Source organism: Strix aluco, chromosome Z (assembly GCF_031877795.1).
Source record: "Strix aluco isolate bStrAlu1 chromosome Z, bStrAlu1.hap1, whole genome shotgun sequence".
In the NCBI taxonomy this organism is placed as follows: domain Eukaryota; kingdom Metazoa; phylum Chordata; class Aves; order Strigiformes; family Strigidae; genus Strix; species Strix aluco.
Window position 1 is genome coordinate 1,376,232 of NC_133971.1, and position 25,814 is coordinate 1,402,045.

General features: G+C 38.6%; 1 protein-coding gene across 8 annotated transcripts in view; it reads left to right on the forward strand.

Annotated features, from left to right (window-relative positions):
- Positions 1–25,814, forward strand: part of MCTP1 (multiple C2 and transmembrane domain containing 1) — a 278,735-nt gene that overhangs the window by 160,221 nt on the left and 92,700 nt on the right. For all 8 annotated transcript variants that reach the window (XR_012621495.1, XM_074811508.1, XM_074811510.1 and 5 more), the window contains 7 exons: positions 933–1,119; positions 6,114–6,207; positions 18,112–18,214; positions 20,316–20,418; positions 20,808–20,909; positions 21,255–21,329; positions 23,174–23,293. Coding sequence is in view for 7 of the 8 variants with exons in the window: in XM_074811508.1 (XP_074667609.1) it covers positions 933–1,119; positions 6,114–6,207; positions 18,112–18,214; positions 20,316–20,418; positions 20,808–20,909; positions 21,255–21,329; positions 23,174–23,293 (784 nt within the window). In the remaining variant the exon portion in view is untranslated. The remainder of the gene's footprint in view (positions 1–932; positions 1,120–6,113; positions 6,208–18,111; positions 18,215–20,315; positions 20,419–20,807; positions 20,910–21,254; positions 21,330–23,173; positions 23,294–25,814) is intronic.

Consider the following 25,814-nt stretch of genomic DNA (forward strand, 5'->3'; position numbering starts at 1 on the left):
GAGTCGAAACTTGTGAATTATACAAATTAAAGTATTAAAACTTCTGTGCACAGACTTATTACTAACCCTAAGGTATTCTTGTTCTAATTAGGAGCTTATGGTCAGCTCTTTGTTAGGAGTGGTACCGGTTTTCCTTCCATGCTCTACCCTTTATTTTTAAAGGCGTTGCAGAGCTGTTTCTGCTGGCTGGCATGTGTGGAGCCATTTGTCATTAGCTCGGTGTATGGTACAGCCAGGGTTATTCAGAAAGGGATCAAGCAGGGTGGATTGGCTTCAGCCACTCTGCGCAGTTATAAGCACTCCCTGCTCATTACAACGTGAGACATCTTATTATATCGGGGGTTGTGGCATCAAATTTTATCCTGGATGCCTGCATGAAGCTTTGACCCTGAGCCACACACAGCTTACTGCAAGAGAGCTGAGCCTTTTGGGTGGTGCTCAAGTCGTATTTTTCTCTGCTCAGTCGTGTTAACTCCATCACAATTAAGTCCACACAGATTATTTTTTTCTTGAGAGAGAGAGAGGGGGGGATTTTTGCCGTTGTTAGATGGATGGTCTCAAAAACGTTCACATCAAAGCTTGCATTTTGTGTTTATACAAGAGGCATAATTAAAAAGTACAATTTGCATCTGAAGCTGGATTTTTAAAATTCTCTTTGACTGCGTTCGAGTAGGACATACTAGCTAACCTTGTTTCTAGCATCTGTATGTTCTTTTTAATATTTATTGTTCACATGCATAACAGGTTGTAGCTTTTTTTTAAAAAAAAAGTGAAGCAAGTGGCATGGGTTGAAGCTGAAGAGAAATCCTTCCAGGAGCTGGGAGGGAATTTCTACTGATTTGGTTTTTTTATCCACCTGAATGCAAGTAAGCTGGTGTGCTCTAGTTTGATGTGAAGAAAACCACATGCTGATGGAGAATGTTTGTTTCTAGGTGCCAGGTTGACCTGTCAACCCTGAGTAGAGAACAAACCCACAAGTTGGAGATGCCGCTGGAGGAGGGAGAGGGGTACCTGGTGCTGCTGGTCGCTCTCACGGCCTCCGCCGCGGTCACTATCTCTGACCTCTCCGTCAACTCCCTGGAGGACCAGAAGGAGCGAGAGGAGATACTGAAGAGATATGTATGGAGTTCTTCTCTTTTGCCCTTTGTTTGCAAAATGTTTGCTTATACGAATGATAGCTATTGGGGGAAAAAATCTAAATATATCCCTCATATCCTTATCACACTCAGCCAATGACATTTATTTAAACTAGTTAAATATTATTGCAGCTGGTAGAGGTAACATCAAGAAGGCTACAAATCCTCTTTATACAATAAGGTATTTCTTGCATAGTAATTCAGCTATTTGATATGATCATGTGACATAAAGAAGTTAATTTTACTGCCTTGCAGATAACTTCTATCAGCACAAAATAACTGAGGGGTCACTCGGTGACTGTACAGTTTCTTGTGACTGTTCATGCCAAATGGTTTGAGGTGCCAATAGTTTTTGGCTGGTTTTTTGAGCATAGACTAAAAGGCAAGAAAACTGTTTTTTTGTCTGCACATTAGAGGGTGGAGCAGTATTTTGTATCATCAAAATAATAGGTGTAAACGATATTTTCATTTCAAAATATTCTGAAGCAAATTATTTTCATTTCCCAGCATCCTCACGTTACACAGACTCTGTGTAGTTTTATCAAAGCAACAGAGAGGGGAGCTCTTACTCCAGCATTTGCTAATACCTAAATCACTAAAAGTAACTGTCTCACTACACACGGAGAAAGAAAAAAAAAAAGCTATTTCCACTTAAAATTACAAAGCTTTTATTGTACAATGCTGCCAGGTGTTTAGAAAGGCTTCTCTAGACACTCAGCCATTAAACCAAGCTCTGACTAACAAAGAGCCGCTTAATTTTTTTTTAGATTTTAAAATATTCCTATTCCATGACTGACATCCTTTCAATAACTGAATTTAATAAAGATGTACCTTATCAGGCTGTGCAGATAACATGAAGTGCTAGTACTAATGCTGTACAATATTCTTCAAACAGATTAGCAGGATGTGCGCTTCAGCAAATTTATTCTGGCTATCTCCACTGAATCAGCTGTCTGCTAATGCTTGTACAACTCATACACCAATAGTGTTATCATAAACACAGTTTAATAGAGGTGACTTAGTGAGGCTAAACATAATATTCCTAAACCAACTGAGAGCTAAGGTATTGCGCACCATCTTTGAAAAATAATTACAATTAAGAGAGTTACTGCACATTATGGAATCCACCAAGACAGCCCGTGGTTGTCAGAATAGATCTTTATAAATATAATAAATTTCTGATGGATACGTTTTTGAGGTGGCATGCTTCTTGCTACCAAGTGCATCAGTACCGTATTTCTGTGGATTATTGTGTGTGATGATACGGCAGTCAAGTGATACTGATGGTTTTGATAATTTAGTAGCAGTACAGAAACATGCTACGACTGTGTATTATTAATTGGTTTTCCTAAATTCTCAATATTTTGTCCCCAGTGTAAAGCATAATTATGTGGTGTAAGATTGATCTATTTATTTCCATTTTTTGCATATTCATGAATATGTGTCCTTTCTTACATTTACGTGACTGTATGCATTTGGAAACATTTATATTTTTGGAAGACGTTCATATTGCAGAGGCATGAATTTCTCATTATGTGTTTTTTGAAAACTGTAACATCGATACACCTTTTTGATAAATTTTACTGTTTTCATTAAAATGACCAGTGGACAGCAGAAGAAAGAAATGACAAGGGTTAACGAAATTCAAATAGTTTCTTTTCACTGACGTTTGATTTGTCTTTGGTATTCATATCTCTACTTCAGAACCGATACAAAGGAAGAATATGCAATTAGCAAGATGCACTGTTCCCCACCGAGTGGCTGTATTTTGGGGTTTATTTTTTGTCCTCTCGCAAAATCCAGCTTCCATTTGAGAAATGTATTTTGCACCCTTTCTGCAGCCAAAAACAGTTAATGAGCTGACCTTGCCATCAGATCAAATAGCCTTGGAAAATGACTCTATTACTGTCATTTAACCATTTGTAGCTGAACATCAGAGCCTTACAAATTAAACAGGCATTACTGTTTGAACCATTATTTTACCACAATTGTCTGAAAAGATTAATTCCTTTTGGGGTGAGGAGGGGGGCGCATTAATGGGTACAGACCAAGAGAGATTGTATGACCTTTTCAGAACGGGTGTGCTGAACCCGCGGTCCCCCTTGTCACAGTTTAAAAACCAGAGGAGCTAGTTTAGAGAAGAAGTTGTTAGCATTCCATTTTTATTATGACATTTCACAGTCATCCGATTTAATGTCCCTTGACCAGATTGTCCACCGTGAGACGATGGGCTTGAAATGTTATTTAGAGCATTGATAAAAGGTGAGCAGTTCTAAGATGACAGCGAGTCATAAGGCTGGTGGTGTGACATTAATTTTCTCCATAACAGAGATGGAATAAGACGTCATGGTGACAAGCTGTCAATCAGTACTGGCCCCTCAGTGTATCTCGATGCCATAGGATGGGGTATTGCTTCTCCCATAATAGAGCTGAACTGAGATGCTCTCCCTGACAGCTGCTGCAGCCATACAGAAAATATATTATACAGCCTTTCATTAAAAAAATAAAGAGGACTCATCTCCAGAGCATTTCAATCTTTTCCCATCTATTGAGGGCTGAAAAGATTCACAGCAAATCACGGATTCCTCTGCTATGGAAATTTCAGGCTTCAGAAACCATGCGGGTTTTGAGGCCTTCAACAATAATCATAAATAAGAAGACAGAATTTCATCTGATAAATCATTACTTAAAGTTATGTATTTAAAGTAATGTATTAAAGTCATTTGCGTCTCCCAGAGTCTCTGCCCTGGCGTTGTACACATTTTCAGCAGTCTCCACAGTCACGATGTGCAGTAAATGAATCTAAGCCAGCCGACTTGCTGGAACTAAAACTTCAAAAATAATTATAGTGCAGGATGCTAACAGAGGTAGCAAAGTGAAATACAGCACTGGTGCCTTTTCGCAGAATGAGCTCACCAGGATGAAGTTAGGAAAAGGGGGCTGGACGGCACTGCAGGGAGGGAGGCAGTCGCTTGGCTTGATCTATGTTTGGTTTTTGCTTTGTTTTCTTTTTGCAGCTCGTTGTTCGTTTTGGTCATGGGGAAACTTGGGTAAAATGTGGACACATTTTTGTAAATCCTTTCACTTTCATGATGGTATTAGAGCAGAATTATCTGTTGTGGTACCAGTTCCGATAAGAAGCTTCCAAACCTTGATCGTTATTGTAATAAATGAGGGATGGTGCCAACATGCTTTTGAATTATAGCAGTGCTATACACCATCTCTGCCACCCTCGGCTTCTAAGCACATAAGCAGGGGGTTGAGCGTGTGCTGATTAAAGTTGGCCATCAGTATTTTTAAGCAGTCCCTCTGGTGATTAACAGCTTAAAAATTAAAAAAAAAATAAATATTAACCGTTATCCTGTGATAACATGCATGCGTGTGTTCCTATGTATGTAGCGTGTGGGGTACCACACTTAACTGGATCCCTCAGTTCAGTGTACCAAGGTCAGACCTTCACTGCAAACAGTAAATGGTCAGTTGGGACTTGTGAAATTCATATCAAGAGTGTGGTTTAACTGTTAGAATTGTCTTTATTAATAAAGAGACAGGGCTGCACATTATATGTCTAACATTTTAATGGATAGGTTATCTATGCATAAATGTACTGTAGTTTTTGCAAGCTGACATTTAATATTTCACTTAAGCAGCACCTGTGGTTTTCAGATCAGTGATGCTATTTATTCTGGTTTTCCATAACAGTCGATTTTGCCTTCATAATAAATTAAAGAATTGTTGACTTGGTGTTTTACCTGATGTTTGCGTTTTCTAGAAATCTGGACGTTATCATAAACAGTGGAAAAGGTTTCACCTGCACTACATTAAAATTTTAGAAAAGGCCACAGGCATTAAATGTATTAGCCCAGAATTTAAAATACTTCAAAACAAAGGTATGTGCTAGTATTTATGCACAAGACTTGCAAAAACAACCAAAAATTAGGCCACTATATATATGACTTAAAACAGGTTTGAAAATCTAATTCTAGTCTCCTCTTTCCGAGTTGCTCCTCTGGGTTATCTAAAAACTGAATGATAATTCCATGTTTCTTATTAATTGATTGCAGATTCAAAAGTTGCATTCAACATTCCATCATTTGAAATTCTGTAACTTTTAAATTACAATCAAAGTTAGAGCTTTAGAATTGTAGCATATCACACCTAACTGGTATAATACTCCAAGTTTGTTGCTTCTGGTTATTTGAAGAAAGAGCAGCAACAGAACACACTTTCCAAGCAGCTTTCTAAAACTATGTTGGATGAGTGCGAGTTTTAGTCTATTCTTTAATTTTTTCTTTCTTTTTTAAATATATGTAGATATTGCAGAAATTTATGTCAAAAAAAGTGATGATTTATACTAAGAGCTTTCTGCCATGGAACTGAAAACATCTTTTAATTAATTTTAAAAATTTTTTGCATGTGATTATTATGAAAATTGTTGTTATAATCCTCTTTTGGTTGTTGTTGCTCATGTTATTTGCAAGCTTATATATGCATGTATGCTAGAGGCAAGCTTGCATATAATGGTCAACCACAACAAAAATAATATTGGCCCTAAGACACTTTTCAAAATACTACTGGAGCCACCAAAGGGAAAATGTGGACATAGATCTCACAAAAGTATTCAGGAAGAGAAAGTGTTTTATTATGTGTATTAATTTTCTTAAATTGCTATAATTTATTGTTAATTGTTAATTTAGTTGTTCATGTACTATTAGGGGATTATCAATTCAGTAGAATTAGTGTTATATTTAATCATTCGTATTCTAATTTTTCCTTTGCATTTTTCATTGGTATGTTGCAAAATACTGAAAGAAACACTGACAACTGTGCATTCTTCAGAAAATAATATTTAAAAGCGTGAGTGCGTTAGACAGAATTACACTAACTTATATCAGGGCTAGGGAGGAGACTATTAATAATGCTTTTGGTTTGTCTTTTTTGCAATCCAGAATTCTTTTTCTTTTTATTATTTTTTAGAGTCCAATGATGATGTTCCATGACATGAAGGATGTGGGATTTCTTCAGGTGAAGGTCATCAGGGCAGAAGCTTTGATGGCAGCTGATGTCACAGGCAAGGATTTATTTAGTTTTTGTGACAGTAAATACCACAGTAAGACCAGGCCTTTTTAGAAGTGAAAAAAAAATGTTTAAAACAGAAGTTTATCTGAAGATTATTGTCTGTTTGCACAGTCTCACCTTCTGCTCATTAAGGAAGAAATCCACAGACAAACAAACAAAACTTTTGTTAAGGCAGCAAGTCATTCTAATGCTAGCAGAGCCCTACACGGGTTATTTCTCAGAGGGGTGAAATACACATTTTTCTCCATCAGAGCTCCTGGAGAAAATACATAGAAAAGACTTCTTTTTCTAGTAGGTAAAATTATACAAAATAATCCAAATTAAAGCTGAATTCCAGAGAACAAGGCAAATGGAAGTAGTAACTTTAAAGTTGTTGCCAAAATAACCTCTTAATATCTGCCAGATATTTAGCAAGGCTGCTGTTGGTTTCAGACATTTCAAATAAATACAGTTTCCTGTAACTACTGCTTATCTGTTTGAGAAATAAGAAAATGTTCTTTTATTTTCTATTTTATGTGATATAAGCCGAATGGATAATTTAACCTTTTGCTTTTCAAAATAAAGAAGTATTTCAGCCATAGTGACCATATTTCCCCAGAAATGTCCAAGTTACCTCCTGTAAGTACAATCACCTTCACACTGCACAAGCTGAGTGGAGCAAAATGAGCTGCTTCTGTGTCAGAAAATAGCCACCTCTGCTTTAAAAAAAAAAAAATAAAGGGGGAAAAAAAGGAAACGATACTGATCTGGCTGATTTCACTGCAATTTGGACATAAATGTTCTGTTACAGGAGCAGATGTAGATATATAGCAATATGCTCACTTTTTATTAGTTTTTTATAAATTAGCTAGCATGAGTACCAGTATTTGTTTGTTTTTTTCTCAGAAAAGGTAACAGAACAAGCATTTTATTGCTGAAACTGATCATCCAGTTTGTGGCACGCAAAATAACTGATTCTATTTTTGGGTAGGTTGGAGAAATGCTTCTAAGGATTCCTCGCTCGGCTTTGACCTTATAATCCAATGTGGTCTGAACAGAGAGAGAGATTAAGTTATTCAGGGGCAAATGGGATAATTCAGTCCCTGACCTCGTTCAGTCTTCGGCTTTTCTAGATCAACATGTCATTTGTGCTGGTTGAACAAATTTTTTGGAAATACATTTGATTCAATTAAAGATGTTACAGAGCTACCAAAAATTTTCGGACATTGCATTTAGAATGATGGTCAGGAGGACGGGGAAGAACACTCAGTACCCTCCTGTGTCCCACATACTCTGTTCATTAGCAAGAAAAGACATTTATACGGCAGATATGCTCTGTAAGGTGGCTGTGCATTCCAGACATTACCAAAATCATTGTATATTTTGGAGAAAAATACCTGGTATTTTGAAAAGGGGACAAAGGGTTCTTGTTAACTACTGTAGTCATTTACAGCTATTTTTAGTAACTTGTGGGTATGTACAGATCATTCATTTCAGATTAAACTTTGAATAGTAATATTTAGAAATAACTCAAAGTGGTTATTTGGTGTTTGTCAACAAATCATGTTTGCAAAAATTGTATAAAACATGACCCTCCACCTTTATTCCACTGAGCAATACTTATTAGTCAGTGTGGAGAGCGCTGTCATCAGTGGCATAACTTATGTGACTAAGGATTGCTTGTGTTAGTAAAAGCTAAGGACTAGTTTGCTCTTCTTACTATATTGTTCTTTCAGAGTTAATCTTTTGCCCTCCCTGGAGTCTGAAAACTAGCTGAAACACCTGTATAGTACCTGTGTGGTTTTCTCTGTTTCCTGTCTGCTGAACGTATCCCATTTCCCTTTCAGGAATCTTTTCATGTGAAGTAATAAATCAAGATTTATTAGTTTGGGCTGAATGGATTTTAAAAATCCTTAATATTCCATCATTAAGCATAAGCATAGACGGAAAAAGATTTCTGTAATCTTTTAAGTAGTCATCAATCTTACTACAGTTGCAAGGATTTTTTTTTCCTTTCAAAATGTGAAATTTTTCTTTTGTTACCATACATTCATTGAGCAGCATTGTAATACTGTATTAACTCTGTGTGAATAAAGAGCAATTGAGACTCCCGTTGAATGAATGAGTAAAAAGCACAAATTACTTTTTAATGAAACCCTCAATTCTTCTCCTTTCCACAGAAAGCCCATAGCCTGAATGCTACTACAGTAGGTCACTTCAGTTAAGCCCCTAATAAACTGTTGATAGTTGAGGGCATTTTTTTCTCCAGTTTCAATAGCCCAGTGTTGGACAGTGCACTTCAAATCGTTAAGGTTAGTACAGGTTTTTTTAAAAAAAGAGGGAGATTAAGGTGGTGGTTCAGACCTCAGTTTACAACCCCCCCACCTAGACATGCATTCAACAGGATGCCAGGGTGGGCTGAAATTTTGGAGAAGTGGTGGACAGGGGAGCAAACCAGTTTGAAAACAGGGCGCTGCTGGAATGTGCCGTAACTGGGTTTTAAAAATACCCCAGAAAAGAACAAAGTGAGGCTTCTCCCTCAGCCTGCTTGCAAGGAAGTCTGGGAAAGGGAGAGCTGCTGAGGGGTTGAGAGATTCCCCGCTGGTGCTTGAAAGCTCACCGTGATTTCGGGGAGAGCTGAAAAATAGGGCGTGTTCCAGGACCTGGGCCTTTGAGAGAATTGCCAGGTCTATGGGGATGTTTCCCCAGGAAAAACAGCATCTTTCCACGGTCAAAACACAATTTTAGGGCTTCCACCAATGCAAAGTTATGTTCTGTTGGAAATTCTGGTCACAGCAAATAGCCCTTCCTGGAAAATATGTATTTTTTAATTTTTTTTTTTTTGAAACTATAATCTAACAGATGGAAAGACATTGAGTGTGGTGTTTACTTTTTCCTTCTCTTCCTAAAAAGAAAGTTTCGTTTAAATCTTCCATTGTGTTTTAGCTATTCAGTGCACGGCCACTTTCTCCCTAAATCCTCAGCTAAAAGAAGTTATATTTTCCCCATTCCCCGCATCTTTGCTGGCTTGTGGTGCCTCTGGAGGACAAGCAGACCTTCTCCAGGGTTGGGTTGCTTGCAGAGCCCTGGCACAGCAGTGTGTGTGCCTCCAGGGACATCCTTTTACGTGAAGAAATATTCTGATGGTGCAAGAAAACGTAAAGTGTAACGGGCTCATCGTGCTGGTTGGCCTCTGAAATTCATACATGCTCTGCTCGCCTAACCCGTGTGAGTTTTGGGAAGCCGCAGGCCCTTTGCTGTGACATAATGCCGGTTTGATCGGGGAAGCTGCTCCTTCTGCAGCAAAGGTGGGCAGGTGTAGGTGGGTCGTGCTGGAAGGCTGCTGGCTTCCAGGCATGCTTGCATCTCCTTTACCGGGGCAGATGCATTCCTCCTTTCCCTTGTACTACGAAATAAAACTCAAAACCTCTGCCTTATTACTGACAAGGAGCAGGCAGGGTGGGAAAAGATGTGCCACAGGTTTGAGCAACTCCAGCAAAAGTCCTGTTATTTTAAGGAATAATAGTTAGCAACTCAGATTCATTAGCCGAGCAAAATCCAAGCTCTGTGTGACGGCCTGCCTAGAAAACAGTTTGTTTTGCTGTCTTTGGGCTTTAATTAAGACGTGTTCAATTCTAGCCCCCTGGCTCCCCTCTCCCCCTGCCCCCACCCGGCTTGCTGTGTCACAGACCGGCGATCAGACGCTTTCAGATGGTCCAGCCCATGACTTTGACCTTCTGCGCGGTCCGGCGTTCCCTGGGGAACCGTTCAGCTCATGAGGTCTGATTTCACACTTCCAGGATGCCTCGGCTCTCTTAACAATGACAGGGAGACAAAGCCCTTTAGAGCGGGCCGCATGGGGACTTGTTTAAATTGGAAACTAGAGAGGAGTCAAGGAACAAGGTTACAGGCTACAGAATAGTGCTTTTAATAAAGAGCTCACAGCTCTGGTTCAGCTCAAAGAGGGCTACCTCTGTACAATTAATTGAGACATTTATCTGGAGCATCTTAGGCCTCTACTTTCTCACAGAATTATGTGATAAATATCAGCTAAGAGGCAAATGAGATGTGCATGAAATGAATTTTTAACACTTTGATTACTGTGTCTCCAGTCTTCATTAGAAGTAAATTTATTTGTATTTCTGACCTCATTATTAATCAATTGTCTGCAGGTTTTTTTGGGTGCCGTGATTTCAGAACCTGGTGTATCAGACAGATTTTACTAAAGAGCTGGGTGATATTTAGGTTTACAGTCAAAAGCTTTTCAGGCTTCTCCTCCTGTGAAGAACAGAAACTAAGCATAGAAAATGAGGCAGAATTTTTTTCTTCTTCTTCTTTTTCAGTTTTATGTCTGGAATTCAGCCTCTCTTCTAAGAAAATTCCATGTTAAAATTTTGATTAAAGTACTTGAAAGTAGGATGAAGATACCAAGGTGGCTAAATGTGCAGAATGTAAATGAGTTTTCTAAAATCTGTTCTACTAAAATGTCCTAATACCACATGTGCAAAAATAGTCTTTGAAATTGTTCTTCAAATGCTAGGAATTGTCAGAGTGATGTACACAAATGTTAAATTCACAAAGGTATGGAAGCCCATGCATGTAAAATTGAAAGAATAAATTCAGAGGCCCTTTGGAAATATGGTTCCAAAAGTAATTTTCTCTGTCAGTTAGCACAACCAGATTTCAATATACACTTGAATTATCTTCACAAAGTACAGAAATCTACTAGATGGGCGGTATTCTGTGGTAGATAAAATCTCACCTGGTCCTATCGTATAGGTCTCCTGAAGACATCAGTCCAATATCATATACTGCAAAACTACTTTTTTTAAAGACGGTAGCAATTTTAGGATAAGAGTGACAAAATTAAAAGGCATTTCTGGTTGAGAATAGCATCTAGAATTAAATATACAGTGAAAGGATAACTTCATGCTTTCCTCTGTAAATACTCCGTGGCAGTGACTGTGGCACTGCACTGCATCGCCAGGCAAGATATCTCACACCTTCATGATATCACTCCATCGCAACATGTTTGCAGCAGCACTGTTAAGGAGGAATTATCATTTCCATTTTAAAGATGGAAAACTAAGAAAGGTTAACTGACTCAGCTAGGGCCGACAGAGCAAGTCCTTGTCAAAGTTGGCATTTGGCTTGGGTCCTGTACTTAATCCATTCGATAAGGCGGCTTCTCATGCTATTGAGCCATTCCTCCTCCTGGCCAAAGGTCAGACTGGCTGCTCTGTTGCAAGCAGCTGGCTGGCAGGGAGCTTGGAACAACATTAGTGACATTAGCGTCTGCATGAGTGGCACTGCCCCCCAGAGTCATGAACTGGCTGTCTTGTCTTCCCAAAAAATAAAGGCCTTTTTTGGCTGTGGGGACTTAGATCTGTAATGGACAGGCATGGCCAGCAGTGGGGGAGAACCATAATAGCCTATGAAATATTCAAACAATATTTCAGCTTTCATAACGACGTTAAACTTGGTTGAACTTTGTGAGGTTGTGGTTTGTGAACTTGACTTTTGAAAGTAGAAATGGAATTGAAATCTTACAAAATTTTTGAACCATCTAAATCAATTTTAGTAGTCCGTGATTCCAGTTCAGTTCTGATAATGTAATTTAAACAATGCAAAAATTCATCTAATACTTAGTTCAGAATAAAGTTTGCTTAAAGAATAGTTCAGAATAAAGATTTGCTTAAAACCAGTTCATGGTCTAGCCAGCACTGGAGGTGACTTTCTATCAGTTTATACAACTTTACGGACTGATCAGTGGCAGGTGATCTGTATTTAGCCTGCCACATGGCTCCTTTTGTTGAGAAAACTGTTGAAGAAACAAAACCAGGAAATTATTTGTGTCTCTGGATGTACACTGAAGCAATACATGCTTTCTACAGCCATGGTAGAAGTATCTCCAGAGGGCTTCTCAGGAGGTAGCCCTGTGCTATCTGCTGACCCTTGCAAGTTAATCCTTACCAAGTACAGTAAGTTTTTCAGAGGACAGGGAGGTCTGCCGTATGCTTCTTGGCTTGCATCTACTCTGAAAAGCAATTGCATCAGTGGTAGTTCCTTGTAAGAGTCCATGGCAGTCCTGATTAAGAAAGAAAAACGTTCTGCAGTGACCGATGGTCTTTCAGATTTCTTACTTTCTTGCCTACAAGCTGGATTTTCAAAGACTGGAAACAGAAAACCGTGATGTTTATGACTGTACACAGGTGTTTTTCTCTCTCTAAAACAGTGAATCATCTTACTGCATAAAATACGATGTTCTCAAATGTTTGTTTAATAGAGTCCTTTTGTACAGTATTAACCAAATAATATGCAGATGACATGCAGTTTTCTGGAGACAAACGCATGTATTTAGTAGTTTTATAATAAAAGAACATCACAGTTTAACTTGTACAAAACAAGCCAAGCAAGAAATTTAAATTAAGCTCTGATAGCTTTTCATCAAGGAAAACTCTGCTTTGTGTACAAGTGGAGCCAGAAAGTGAGTGCAAAAGCGCAATTATGTTGAATTGAAGTCCCTGTTTGGAAGAATTGCTGTGTTCCAAAATGAATTTTTGCTGGGAAAATAATCCTACTAAGAACCAAAAATTTTTATTGGACAGCCTCCCCTTCAGGGACCATTGAAAGACATATCTGTTTAACTTGCCCAGAAATATGAATTACATTGTGTTGCAGTTTGACAGCTCTAATATTCAGGTAAAGTTCATATTTGTACAAAAAAAAGATACTCGCATCTGAATTGGTCACGTGTCATTCAGTCTCTTGTGAAAAAGCAGTACTTGCGGAGTTGAATTTGGGATGGCGCCCAACATTTTGTTGGTTTCGCTGCCCACTAGACGGGGCAGAGTCCAGCTCACCTCCAGCCCAGAGGATGGGCTGCGGTGGCATGTGTCTGAGACTGGTCCACCAGCCCTAGAACATCCGTTCACGAGGGTTCACAAGCCACCCGACATCGCTGGTGCTTGCCAAGGAGTCCCAGCGTGGCGAGCCAGCTCATCTGCAAATGTGGAAGTCCTGTGGCCTTTGAACTGGTGGAAAGGTCCTTCCCCAAACTTTTCCAAGTGAAAAACACAACAAGACTGTTGGGTGATGTGGTGCTGTAGCTACTTGAGAAGATTCAGGAGCTAAAATTGTGCGGATGTTGAGGTTTTGATGTTTTGATTTTCTAAATATTTTGAGACGCAATTAAAAACTGTCACTATTTAGGTCTCTCTTCTATGATGAAAAAGTGTATTTTATATACTTGCAGGAGAAAAAAATTACTGAAGTAGCCAACCTTCTGAGATCCAGATAACAAATCTGAGCTCCCAGTTGACTTCATTTCTCTTGTGAAGGACTTCCTGGGCTGTGGGGGACTTTGAGTTTTGAAGCGAATAACAGATAAGACCTTACTAGTTCCCTGTTAGCCTCTTTTGCAGCCTAACCACTGTTGTAGAGTTGGGCTGGTTTCAGCTGATGGCTGTGCAGTTTATCCAGGGGCATGCAGTAGTTCTGAGAATTAAGGTAACAAGTGAAAGACTAATGGTTTAATTTATGTGTGTGCAGCGTGCAACATGAGGGACACGGTGCTGATTGAAGTAAAATACTTAGATCTAAGTAAAGTAATCTCAGTCTGGGCTCTGGTCTTGGCAGCTGTCTAAAGTTTAAATGCAGTACAGCATAGCACAAACAAGGATATCTGTCAAACTAGATGCAGTGTGTGGCATGATGAATAAAATGGGAAGCTTCAAAAGATATGTAGTTCTTTAATTTTTTTCATTGATAACTTACATTACAAAGTAGAATTCCTTCTAGGGGACATTCTCAAATAGTCCAGGTCTGTAGTGGCTAAAGGGGGGAGAAAGGTGAGGGAGGTACATCAAAAGAGAAGCTGCTTTCCCTTCCAGGTTATTATGAGTATTATGTAAATTAGCTCTTTATTTCTGTCATTTCAGGAGCCTTTAGGACTGTACAAGTAGAGTCCAAAAAGCATGAGATGTTACAGCAACAGAATGGATTCATGAGATTCGTTTTACTTATTGAGGTTTACTGCAGGTCTGATTTCAGTCAGCTGGAAGGTGTACTTCACTTTTTTTGACTACCTAGTTGTATCACGAATTCCTTCAAAGAGTCCTAGGTGTAACAGGGGTCAGTCCCGCTGAGGTCATGGGATTACTCAAAACCGTGAGTGCTGGTTTCGGTGTGCTGGGAGTATGCTCTTAAGTGCCTTAAGCAGGTGGTGGTCGTTTTACCCTGGCAGAGCACTGAGCACACATTTTGGGCTGCATTCAGAAGTTTGTGGATGTCCTGATCAGTAGATTTCGGTACCTCTGAAGTCACTGGAACAGCAGCTGGAGGCCTACAAAAGGCACAGAGCAGGGAGGATCCTCAGTAGACACAGGGATTTGGGCAGAATTTCTTGACGCGTGACAGCTGATATATAGGGATATTTGACAGTGGTGGTTCAGCCTGTAGTGAAAGGCGTGCTTGAGATGACAACATAATTTAGAGTGATGTAATTGAGCTTAGGCAGCACAAGTCTAATCGGAGGTCTTTAAGTGTACTTTTAGAACAGCTAGATGGACAGCACATACTTTTCTGAGCATGTGTGGTTCTGTTATATAAAAATGAGGAAAACCATTTATCTATCTTTTGTTTGAAATTGCCAGTTGCATTAACTAGACAGAGGTCATCTGAGGCTGCCTTGCTTAAGAGGATGTGTTGTGCTGAAGGTACTGCTTTTGAATAATATAGTGTAAATTCTCAAATTTCCTTGGTCCTTCTAGAGACCAAGGAGACCTAAGGCCGACATCTTTTAACATTTCCGTGCTCTCTTAAGGCTTTCTTTGGGAAAGATCCCATTATTTTGAACACTCTTGCAATGCAGCAGGTTGCCGTGGCTGTCAGTGAGAGTTAAGATTGCAGTTATTCTTTCTAATAACGAGAACTTGAAAGATGACAGATGGATATGAGTTTCACCAAGTACTTGTGCACTGATCTGGCTTTGTCTTTCTGGATCATGTTCACTTATTTGGGTTGGTATCCAAATAACGTTTGCACATACCATATGTTTAGTACGTCAGCAAAGAGTGTTGCCTTTCAGATACCCAGCTTGGTTACGAGTGTTTCAGCATATGGAAGAAGTGCCCATGGGCGATGGTGAAGGGCTTTGCATATGGGAACTGCGTAGCCTACTCATATGGTAGAAACGGTGTTCCTTAGTAGAGATCTTCATAGCTGGGAAACTTCTACTTGTCATCCTTGATATTTGGGCTCTCCCTGGTACCATTTCACAATATTTCCTTTTGTCATATTTGGTCTTGAACTGTTTTCAACTTACAGAGGAGAGGAGAGATGAAATGTTGAGTGTGAGAGGGGGATTTTTTTTTATTTCTGAAAACTGTCTTTGGTTTGATCAAGGACCTCTGTGATTGATGTTACATATTATTTAGCTTTCTTAAGTGGATTGATATCCTTATAAATCTATAAGGAGAGTCACTGAAAAAGTGCATGTCAACAAATGCAGAAAATAAATGAATGTAGTAAATACTTTCTCTTTGTTTACAGGAGGTGGCCTTTAGACACTGCAGTGCATTTTCCTGCGTCTGTATACGATTAATAAGCACAAATCACATTGTACCGTCATATGCAAATATGATTGATGATACTTTAAAAAGGGAGATAAATTAGTATCGTCTAGCTCACCTGCTGTGTCAGTTCTGCCTTGTTTTAACTATCTTCTGGGCCTTTCTTTTTCAAATACTGAAACCCAAAGAACCTAAATAAATATGTTTAAGTTTCCTACCACCTTTTAGGCTGGTGAAGTAGGAAGACATTGAGATGTGTGATATATCCATCTCTGCTGACTAATGAATTAATAATTTTTCAAGCTTAATGAGAAAGATTCAGTGGTGTATTGTTTACTAGAGGAGGTAAACTTCAACTATAACTGTAATTCACAATGTGTTTAAAACAATTATTCTTTATCATTAAAGTTAATAATATGCACATTAACCTCTGATGTAGTCTGAATCAATACTGCAGTTTGGGAGATGTGACCCCTAGACAGCTTTGTCTAAATATTGATTTCATTGTCATTTGTATAAGGTATGAAACAAATTACATGCCTCCCTAATATCATTAATGTAGCCCTATTGAGCTACTCAATTTATGGCCTCTTACAATGCATGACAAAGCATTACAGAATTATTGAAGACATTGTGAAATACAATTGCTTAGTGTGCTGGATTTGATTGTGGAAGGCCAATGCCAACACTCAATAACTTTCAAGCACTTTGCTGTCCAAAGAAAGTCCAGGGACGAGAACAAGCCACTCTCCAGTATGCAACTCAGTTGTTAATTTCCATCAGACAAAGTTCCCTTGGGTTCTGGGAGCAGCAATTTATTCTACAGCTTTCTACTTACGTATTTGTAGCCTTACATGAAGATACTCCATACACCTGTATTCTGTGCCGAAGGCAAATGTTGTTCTCTTCAATTACTGCAGGAAATCAAAAGAGGTAGGAGGGATGGCATCCCTCTGTCACGGCCAGCATTAATAGTGGTTGTCATTAATGTCGTAATTTGAAATATGAGTTAAATAATTTACTCCACACTGCGATTTCTTCCCTTTATTGCCTCTTTATTGCAAGTCTCTTCTCACCCTGCCCCTCATGTTTGCGTTACTGCTCCTTCCACCATAGCTCTTCCTCAGATCTTCCTCACAACACCTTCTTACCCTTCCAGGAAATTTCAGGGTTGCCCTGAAACCCTGGAGATATCAATTTTCCCTCCTTTCACTTCCTGCCTCTTTGGAGAGCTCTTTTTTTACTCAAACAAACTATTGTTAAGCATGAGATTCAGATGTCTGCTTTCCTTCTTCTCCTTTCCATGTGCAAATCTTGGCCTCATGGATATCCAAGAAAAAGTTTATGATAAGTTTCATATGTTTCCCCTAAACTTTCAGTCGGGATGATTTTTCTGGCTCTTTGCTTGGTGTCTGAGCACTGCTCACCTGCAGCCATTGGCTATAAACTGCTTATTTCACATTCAGGGTCACACACACACACACACACACACACATATTTCCTTTCCTCATTCTTTAGCTTAAAAAAAAAAAATCAGCTTCCATATCCAGTCTAGGATACCGTTTCCATTATCTACATATTACATTTTCAAAGCAGCATCTTCATACTTCCTCCTGTGGTGGCTTTCACGCTGAGGGACCTTCGTGTAAATATATGCAAAGCTACTTCATTGTGATTTAATGTATACAAAAATCTCAACCACGTTTGAGCTTCTGCTGTGCTGAGACTACAGCCCATCATTCCAGCTGATATCGTCTCATTGTTTAATTGTACTTGCCCATTTTCTCTGGTGTTAGGCTTTTATCTGACACTGTCTTTAAGGCTTTTTGATTTTGGGGAGAGAATTGGTACAGCGTGAAACATGTAGGGCATAGTAATCTTTGGATAAGTATCATAGGTGCTATGTTATTACAAATAATATGGAATAATACATTTCCTACATATCAAAATGCTCTAATTATGTTATCATTACAGTCAGTGCAGGATTGGCACCATTAAAGTAAAGTTCTCTTAGCTGTCTCAGAAGGGTGCTTGGCACCTTTTATGAACATGCTGTTTTTTCATCAGAAGAGTCTGTATGGTGATTTTTTTCTTTTTTTTTTTTTTTTTAAAGACAAAAAAGATGTTCTTTTAGGATTATGGAGATGAACAGCCTGTTATGATCATCTTGAATATAATGCAGACCATAGGACTTCCCTGAATTAATTCCTGAGAGAATTACAATGCAGTTTAGGGGGGGAAAAAAAAAAAAAAAAAAAAAAAAAAAAGAAACTAATTTTGATTTAAACCTTGCTCACGGTGTGTTTTCTTAGTTCATAAGTTTTGTTCCAAATTTTCTCTTACAGGTAAAAGTGACCCATTTTGTGTAGTTGAACTGAACAATGACAGACTGCTGACGCATACCGTCTACAAGAACCTCAACCCAGAATGGAACAAGATCTTCACATTGTAGGTGTTTGGATTTTGTGAGTGTGTGTGTGTGGGGTTGGGGATTTTTTTGAGGGGAGGAGTGTTTTGAAGGGGATGTACGTGTGAATCAAAGATATCTACGGCTGATTCTGAAGAAGGGTAGTGATGACATACTGACATTTCTAAACCGAACAGCTTTAATACTTTTCTGAGGATTAAAGACATGAAAAAAATCAGAGAAGGGGTACCATTTTAAAGGTAAAAAACCAAGGTCTGTTTCTTGGAAACCAGGTATGAGTAATGCTAAGCACTCCAGACTCCTGCCAACTTCCGTGAGAGTTTCAAGAGCCAAATCTGTCGCACTGGATTTGTCCCTGAAGTTTTGGGTGGAAAAAAGGATATTGTGATTATGACCTTCATTAAAATGTGGTGGTTAACTTCAGTAAACATTGGATAATTGTATAAAGGAAGGAATTTTAAATGCAGTCACACTTCTCTGAATTATGATCAGATACTTTCCACTTGTTCTTCCCATTATACCAGATGCAGATCCCACAATACCATCTAATATACTACTACAATGCTGCTATTGGGTAAAACACAGTCTTAAACATAAAGTTTTTTGGGAATTGATATGGTTGGGTTTTTTCATCCTTTTGTTATTTTGAAGACAGTAAAAGGCTGTGACAAAACAGAAAAAAGTCTTCCACGAACAAAATGTTCCTGTTATTTTTCTTGCTCAGTTGCCTTCTTTTTCTCGCTGGTTCTATCTGACTGCAGTGTGACACCAATGAGTAGAAAACTGAGCAGTTGCAGGTTTCTCTGCTGCTGAAATCAGCTAGCAATCCACTGCAAAACCAGTTAGCTTTGTGCACACTTACTTCACTTTATCGTAAATGAAAATGCTATACTTTGCCCTTGATCTCAAAACTCAGTCTAATTTTAATTTTCTTTTTTTTCCCTTCCGAATTTGTCATTCATATATTTGGCATCCGTAGCTTTTCTTGCCCTGCAGTGAGCTCTCAGGAGTGAACTCGGAACAAAAGAAAATTTCTCACAGCAGTTCTACTTCTCATTAGCTTATTAACGTAGTTCTCATTTATGTATCTGCAAAGGTACTCTAAATTCTTCATTAATTTATTTTTAATTATCTACAAATAGAGCCAATAACTAATCAACCTCTACTGCTCGACAGTGTTCTCTGCATAAGAAATTGCCTGTTTTTATAGAGGACAAAAGACTAATCAGGAATCAAATAGAAAAACTCAAAAGGCCTTCAAGGAGAGTTTTCACCTCTCTTCTATGTATGTTTTCATTGACTATTTTATTTATGCTCAGATTTGATAATTAATTTTGGTCCAGCAATCCAGTTTTGTCTATAGGCATATATTTTACTGAAGTTAAACTGCTCTGCATGAATTCATATTTCCTGGATCAGCCATTTGATCAAGGATAAGTTCTCTCAAACAATTCTGGTTTTTTTCTCTGAATAAGCGATGTGAATTTTTCACTTGAGAGTTCACAATGTACAGTGACATTTGTTGTGCAAGGTGGTGGAGTGTTTAATAGCTCACAGGCAAAAAACAGTAGTAGCTGAAAAATGCATCGTTTTGTATTGTTTGTTCTGAATTTGTTGTCGTGACTGTTGTGTATTTGTAATTAAGCAAGGGTTTCAGAATTAAAGAGCTTGTTCTCAGTGCGAGGACTCGTGGAGCTCGTAATTATTTTCGTTTACAAACCTGCAGATTTCACAGCATTTGCAGTAGGAATGGCTGCAAGGATAGCAGCGTTTAAGGGGTAGTGTTTAACGGCTCTCAGTCCTGCTGCTGGCGGCTGTAAATCCCCCAGCGCTGGCTCTCCTCGCAGCTCTGGCGGCGCAAACCCCAGGTAGGAGATTTAAAGCAACATCCTTCGGAAAACTTCTGCTGGGAAAGCCTCGCAGAGAGAGCCAGTGATCGCCACAGCCCCGAGGAAGCCTTTCGGTTGTAGGGAGGGACACCTCCTTTACTTAAGTTCTGTTCTCTGCCATGGCTTGGAAAAACAGACGGGTATCTGGTTTTGCTAACCTTTCAGGCTTTTGTCCTTGGTACCCGCCGGTGTAGGTGACTCCTGTCTTCTGTGTGTGCTTCTCCCTTTGTAGCAATATTAAAGACATCCACTCGGTGCTTGAAGTGACAGTTTATGACGAAGACCGCGATCGGAGCGCTGACTTTCTAGGCAAAGTTGCTATACCGTTGCTGTCTGTAAGTTTCATTCACCTGACGTACCGCTCTGAATTTTTCCTGCTGAAGGGGGGGGAGGGGGGGGGCGGGGGGGGGGGGGGGGGAAGGAAAAAAGAAAAAAAAAAAGAAAAAAAAAAAAAGATTTGCAGCTCTGTGTCTGTCATTTCTCAACCAAGGTCTGTAATAAGAACACTAAAATTTTAACATACTCAATTCACGGCCATGTTGAATCCCATGATAGTTAATTTTTCCTGACAGACTCGGTCCTGGTAATGAACAGGTACTTGTCAGACTTGCCACAGTTGTTTTGGGTTCTCTGTCAGTTTCAGCAGCTGGGGGTCAGGGGTCACCGGGGGGGTGTATTCAGTGGAGACCACGAGACAGACGGCTGTCATGTCCTTTTCCTGCAGATTCAAAATGGTGAACAGAAAGCCTACGTCTTGAAAAACAAGCAGCTGACAGGGCCAACAAAGGGGGTCATCTATCTTGAAATAGATGTGATTTTTAATGCTGTAAGTCTTAACTTTGGCTTTTTTGTACTGCTAAAGACTTCAGTTTCATGAAGGCTTTTGTTCCTGATTTGTAGAGAATTTCTGTCATTCCTCATTTTCTCTAAACCTTGATGTATACTACAGAATACTCTTCTGCCACTGCCTGGCACACCCACTCTTTTTGTTGCTGCTGCTGCTGCTATTGCTGCTAATGTAAAGAGCAGCAACTCATGCCTCTGTGTACGTTTATGTGTCGCGGGCTTGGCAGCCATGACTTTGAAACTTCGTAATTTTTGCCAATTGAAGCATGTGTTATTAGTAAGGAGCGAGTAAGCCTGAAATATTGACACACATTTTAATGCACAGGTGAAAGCCAGCATACGAACCTTAATGCCCAAAGAACAGAAGTACATTGAAGAGGAAGACAGACTGTCTAAACAGGTAAAGAGTAAGGAAACACTAATCCTTTCCAAAAGCCTTAATATCAAGTGTGCACATCCAAATATCTGGTATCCTACTGCTGAGGGTAAAGAATAACATTTTCATTACCTGTTTACAAAAGAATATGATAGGTCGGAAAAGGCAGAAACAAAATACATGGGTTTATTGTGTCTCCTCTATAAATTGAAGCTTAATTTCCATGAAATACGTGAATAAGAACACAGTTGAAACCATCAGGTTCCACACATATCAGATTATAGCACAGGTGCATGTAAACTAAGTCTTGCATAAATTTTTGCTGTTAACCTTGACCCAAAAGATCTCCATTTGTTGCAGGGTAGAGAGTCTTTCAGCATTCTTTTAGCCAAATTTTAAATAGGTTAGTTGAGTGAGGTTTGAATCAAAGGTGAAAACAGACTAAAACTCCACGTTACTTTTGAGAGTCCTGTGGGTAGGAAATGTCTGAACCTTTTTTCTTTTCTTTTTTTTTTTTTTTTTTTCTGGATATTTTTGCCACTCAACAGTTTTAATGTGTTGCTAAAAAATATTTAAACACACATCCTATCTTTTTCCCCACCTGAACTACTTTTGATTCAGTTTTTCGTGTTCCACAAATGATGTATTTTATATATGGAGTGAACTAGGCTTTAGGTTGGACTGTGGGAACAAGGTATTTGTTGTTTGCAGTGAAAAAGCAAAGGTCTCAAAACTGGTTTTTATTTTGGTGAAAGCTTATAGACCTGTGCATAATCTAAATTACCTGCCGGATGAATTTTATATCAGTGATATGATGTATTTCACTAAAAAGGTTTTCAAGAGGCAAAATATTTCTTTCTTTACTGTTGTGAGTAATGCAGTTACTAAAACTGCATTTTGCACTACTATTCCCGCAAAGGAGCAGCAAGGCCTTTTATTCAAGGTTCATTCTTCTCCCCGCTTTCGTAACAGGAAATGGCATTGTGCTTTTTGCAGATGACAGGGGGAGTAGACTTTAGATACCCACTTTGGGTTATTTTTTTTTTAAATTAGCTCGCATGGGATACCCCACCACAATACCACTTAGGGCAGGGAGGAAAAGGGAATCTTTATGTCTGACTGATGCGGTTGCATTTTAAAACATCCACATTTTCCGAGAGTGAATGTGTCTTACCTACCTAGTGTTTTCTATGTACTCAATACACAGATTGAATCATTCACTGATTTATCCACCATTTTTTTTGTCAAGTGTATTGCCGTTTTAGAGGATTTAAGGGTTATCCTGAATCAAAGCCCAGCACTGTTACGTCTCACCTCTGTATAGTTTGAATTTATGCAGTTAAAGTTACTTTGGTAAATACTTAAAAACGTGGTCAAAATACATCACAGCAGACAAATTTGTCACAAATGAGGGAAAAATGGAATGTAAAGGGGGCAGGTGGTCTTAACTAGATTAGAGCAGTAATTTTGCATGGTTTCCACTTAGTATCCTACCGCATCTTTTTATTAAGAAAGGCCAAAATTTATTAAGTACTGGATAACGGGGAAAGTCTTGCCCACTTAATAAAACTGAAATCTTAATAACAAAATCATTCGTGAAGTTTTGCAAGTGGCTTTTTAAAGTTGACCGACAATTTGTGTACCATTTAGAATTAAACTCAACAAATATCAGTTGAGACAACTAACAAATTCTCTCTTTTCCAAGTCTCTCAAATTTCAAACTATATTTCTCAATTTGTGTGCTAGAGACCTCCACGTGTTATTTTCTCAGTCGTCACTGAAATGAAGAATGACAATATTGTAGGTGTGAGCCTCTTCTGAAGCTTTTGGGGTTTTGAAACATTTTCATTCTTTCATCTTTTTAACAGCTACTGTTAAGAAACTTTATCCGGATGAAGCGTTGTATCATGGTGCTCATAAATGCCGCCTGCTACATTAGCAGTTGCTTTGACTGGGATTCTCCCCCAAGAAGTCTCGCTGCTTTTTTGGTATGATCTTCTTTATATTATTGTTAGTCACCCTGGTGTATTTGTGTTCTAGGCTGAAAGATAATACGGTGTTGATGGGGGGGGGGGGGGGGGTGGTGTCTGACATTTTTTTTATTTAAAACTTTTCATTATGAAGATACCATAAGTCATGTTTATTCATTTAAAAAAAAAAAAAAAACACCAAACAATTAAGTTTAAAATGTCACACAAACAAGTTAGAAAGTTTTTTTTTCCTATAATTTTCTAGTTGTACGAATAACATAAGCGAGTGATACAACTCAAAATACAGTCAGTGAACTATGGATCTATCTTGAGCTTCTCACACATTACTTCTGTTAAATTTTGTTTGGCTCCCTTGTATATTGCATATTTATTCTGAAATTTGTTTTGAATATTTCATGAATGCTTTTACATACCATGAATATAAAATCAATGCTATTTTCTCCTCTACATATCAATATATGTTACGCCTGTAACTTTTTTAGACAAAGCTCTGAATCCAGAGTTTCTTCCTTACTAAGATTTAGTGTTCTTGGTTAAGAAAAACCAAACCAAAACCAAACCAGAATAAAACCAACTTTAAAATCATTAATGCAAACAAACTAGTACCTTTTAGACATCAAGTTCTGGTCATAGTTCACTTTTTAGTGAATTCATTTTTAGTGATTTAAATGAAACTGCTATTTCTCCATAAACATTAGCTTCATTAATATTAACCTTTATTTTCCTCTTAAATTTTGAAAATTCCAAGCATAATTGTAGATTATATTGTGTTTCCCAGATGAATATCTTTTTATTTTCAAAATCATATGAACTACAAACACGACCAGAGTCCCTGTTTGTTTTTTGCCTGAGGGAGTCCCACTAGGAGTAAAAATTTATGCATGGACACACTTTCTGGAACATCTAAATTTATTAAGTTGGCTGAAATACTGAAGTTACGAGCCTCTCCACCATGAATATGAGCAGGGAATGTTTTCAGTCTTTCTTTGAATAATTATAGAGGGAGTCTGCTGACTGTACTCCTAGCTTGGGCGCCTAAAGCTCAGGTGCCTCATATCTGGAGTCATCAAACCAGGCATTGGAGCTGGCTGCATGGTAGCAGTGAAATGGGGTACTTTGTTGTGTCACTAAATCATGCTGTTTTGCAGGAAGTTTCTTTTGGCAGGGCTCAATTTGTACTAAGTGACTTGTTAAACCGCACTGTATCCTGTCAAAGGATGGCAGCAAGCTGTCGGTCCTTGCTTGCAATGTTCATCAAGAGTATAAGAGATACACGTGTTGTTCAAACTCTCAGGGTTTTTATACTTTTACTGACATCTGTAGTAACGACACTATGTGCAAAAATCTGAATATACTTGCTACTGTTTAATTTAGAAAGACGGTCTGTTAGTATTTCAGGTTAAAATGATCAGTTTCATAGGAAAACTCATGTTTCTATGTAAAACCGAAATGTTCATGTTGCTACTACTGCTCCAGTTAGTAAATACTCATCTGTCCAAATCTGATTGTAATACGGATCTGAAACACCCAACGTGTCATTGGTGGAAGAAGGGAGATAGAAAGACAGCTTACTCTTTGGGGTGAATGAAATTATTTCTTCCTCATGGTGCACTGCTGTGGCCATGGAAGAAGTTGTGTTGCTGTGAAAATGTAATTGTTTCTGATCATAGAAGAAATTCAGTGTCATAAGAAGTAGTTGGAAATACATAAAAACCAGAATTTGAGCAGGGAGGTCTGTAGTGAGTATATGTCGTTATTGTAGTTACAGTGTATTGCAGTAGAAACATGTTCCTGATTCTATTCATATATATATTTATATGTATCAAAAGACTGCTTTTCTTAGTCTGTTTTTAGTATTTGTTTTGCTGAGTGGTGGTTGTGGTAGTTATGGACACGTGAGGTCTGCATCAGTGCAGTGACTTGACAGATGTGTTCCTGCTCTGCCTCCAAAGTGCATCCTGTGCTTTTCAACCTGATGTTAGTCTGGCCAAGGATCAAATCATCCCTCTCTTGGGAAAAACATTTATAAGTTTTTGTTAGCCAAGTCAAAGCTATATGAACTTCTATCATGAGCGTAAGTTTTGGATTAGGTGGTTTCTGGAGTTTCATAGCTGTCAGAGGCCCTTGAAAAGTCTTGAGAGTGATTCACTTGCACGTGTAATGCTGAATTATGCTTGCACTGAGGTTACACTGGAATTTAATGGATTCTATAAAAAAGCTGTACTTATATGTATCATTTTCATCTCTTCACTAGTATACAAATCGTATCTTCTCTTGAAGTTGTCTCCCGGAGGTTGGAGAATGTCACAGTGAAATGTCAGTGCCAGAAGGGAGATGAGAAATAGGCCATTCTGGAGGTTTCCAGCTCTGTAGGCAGACTAATAAATAACGTACAAGAAGTAAACTTTTAAACTAACCATTTCTTCCTTCCTGTTGGATTTGAAGATGTACTGTGATGGATAACGTCCTGATACAGATTTACAGCCATTTCACACAAGTCACAGATGTGAGGGTTGGT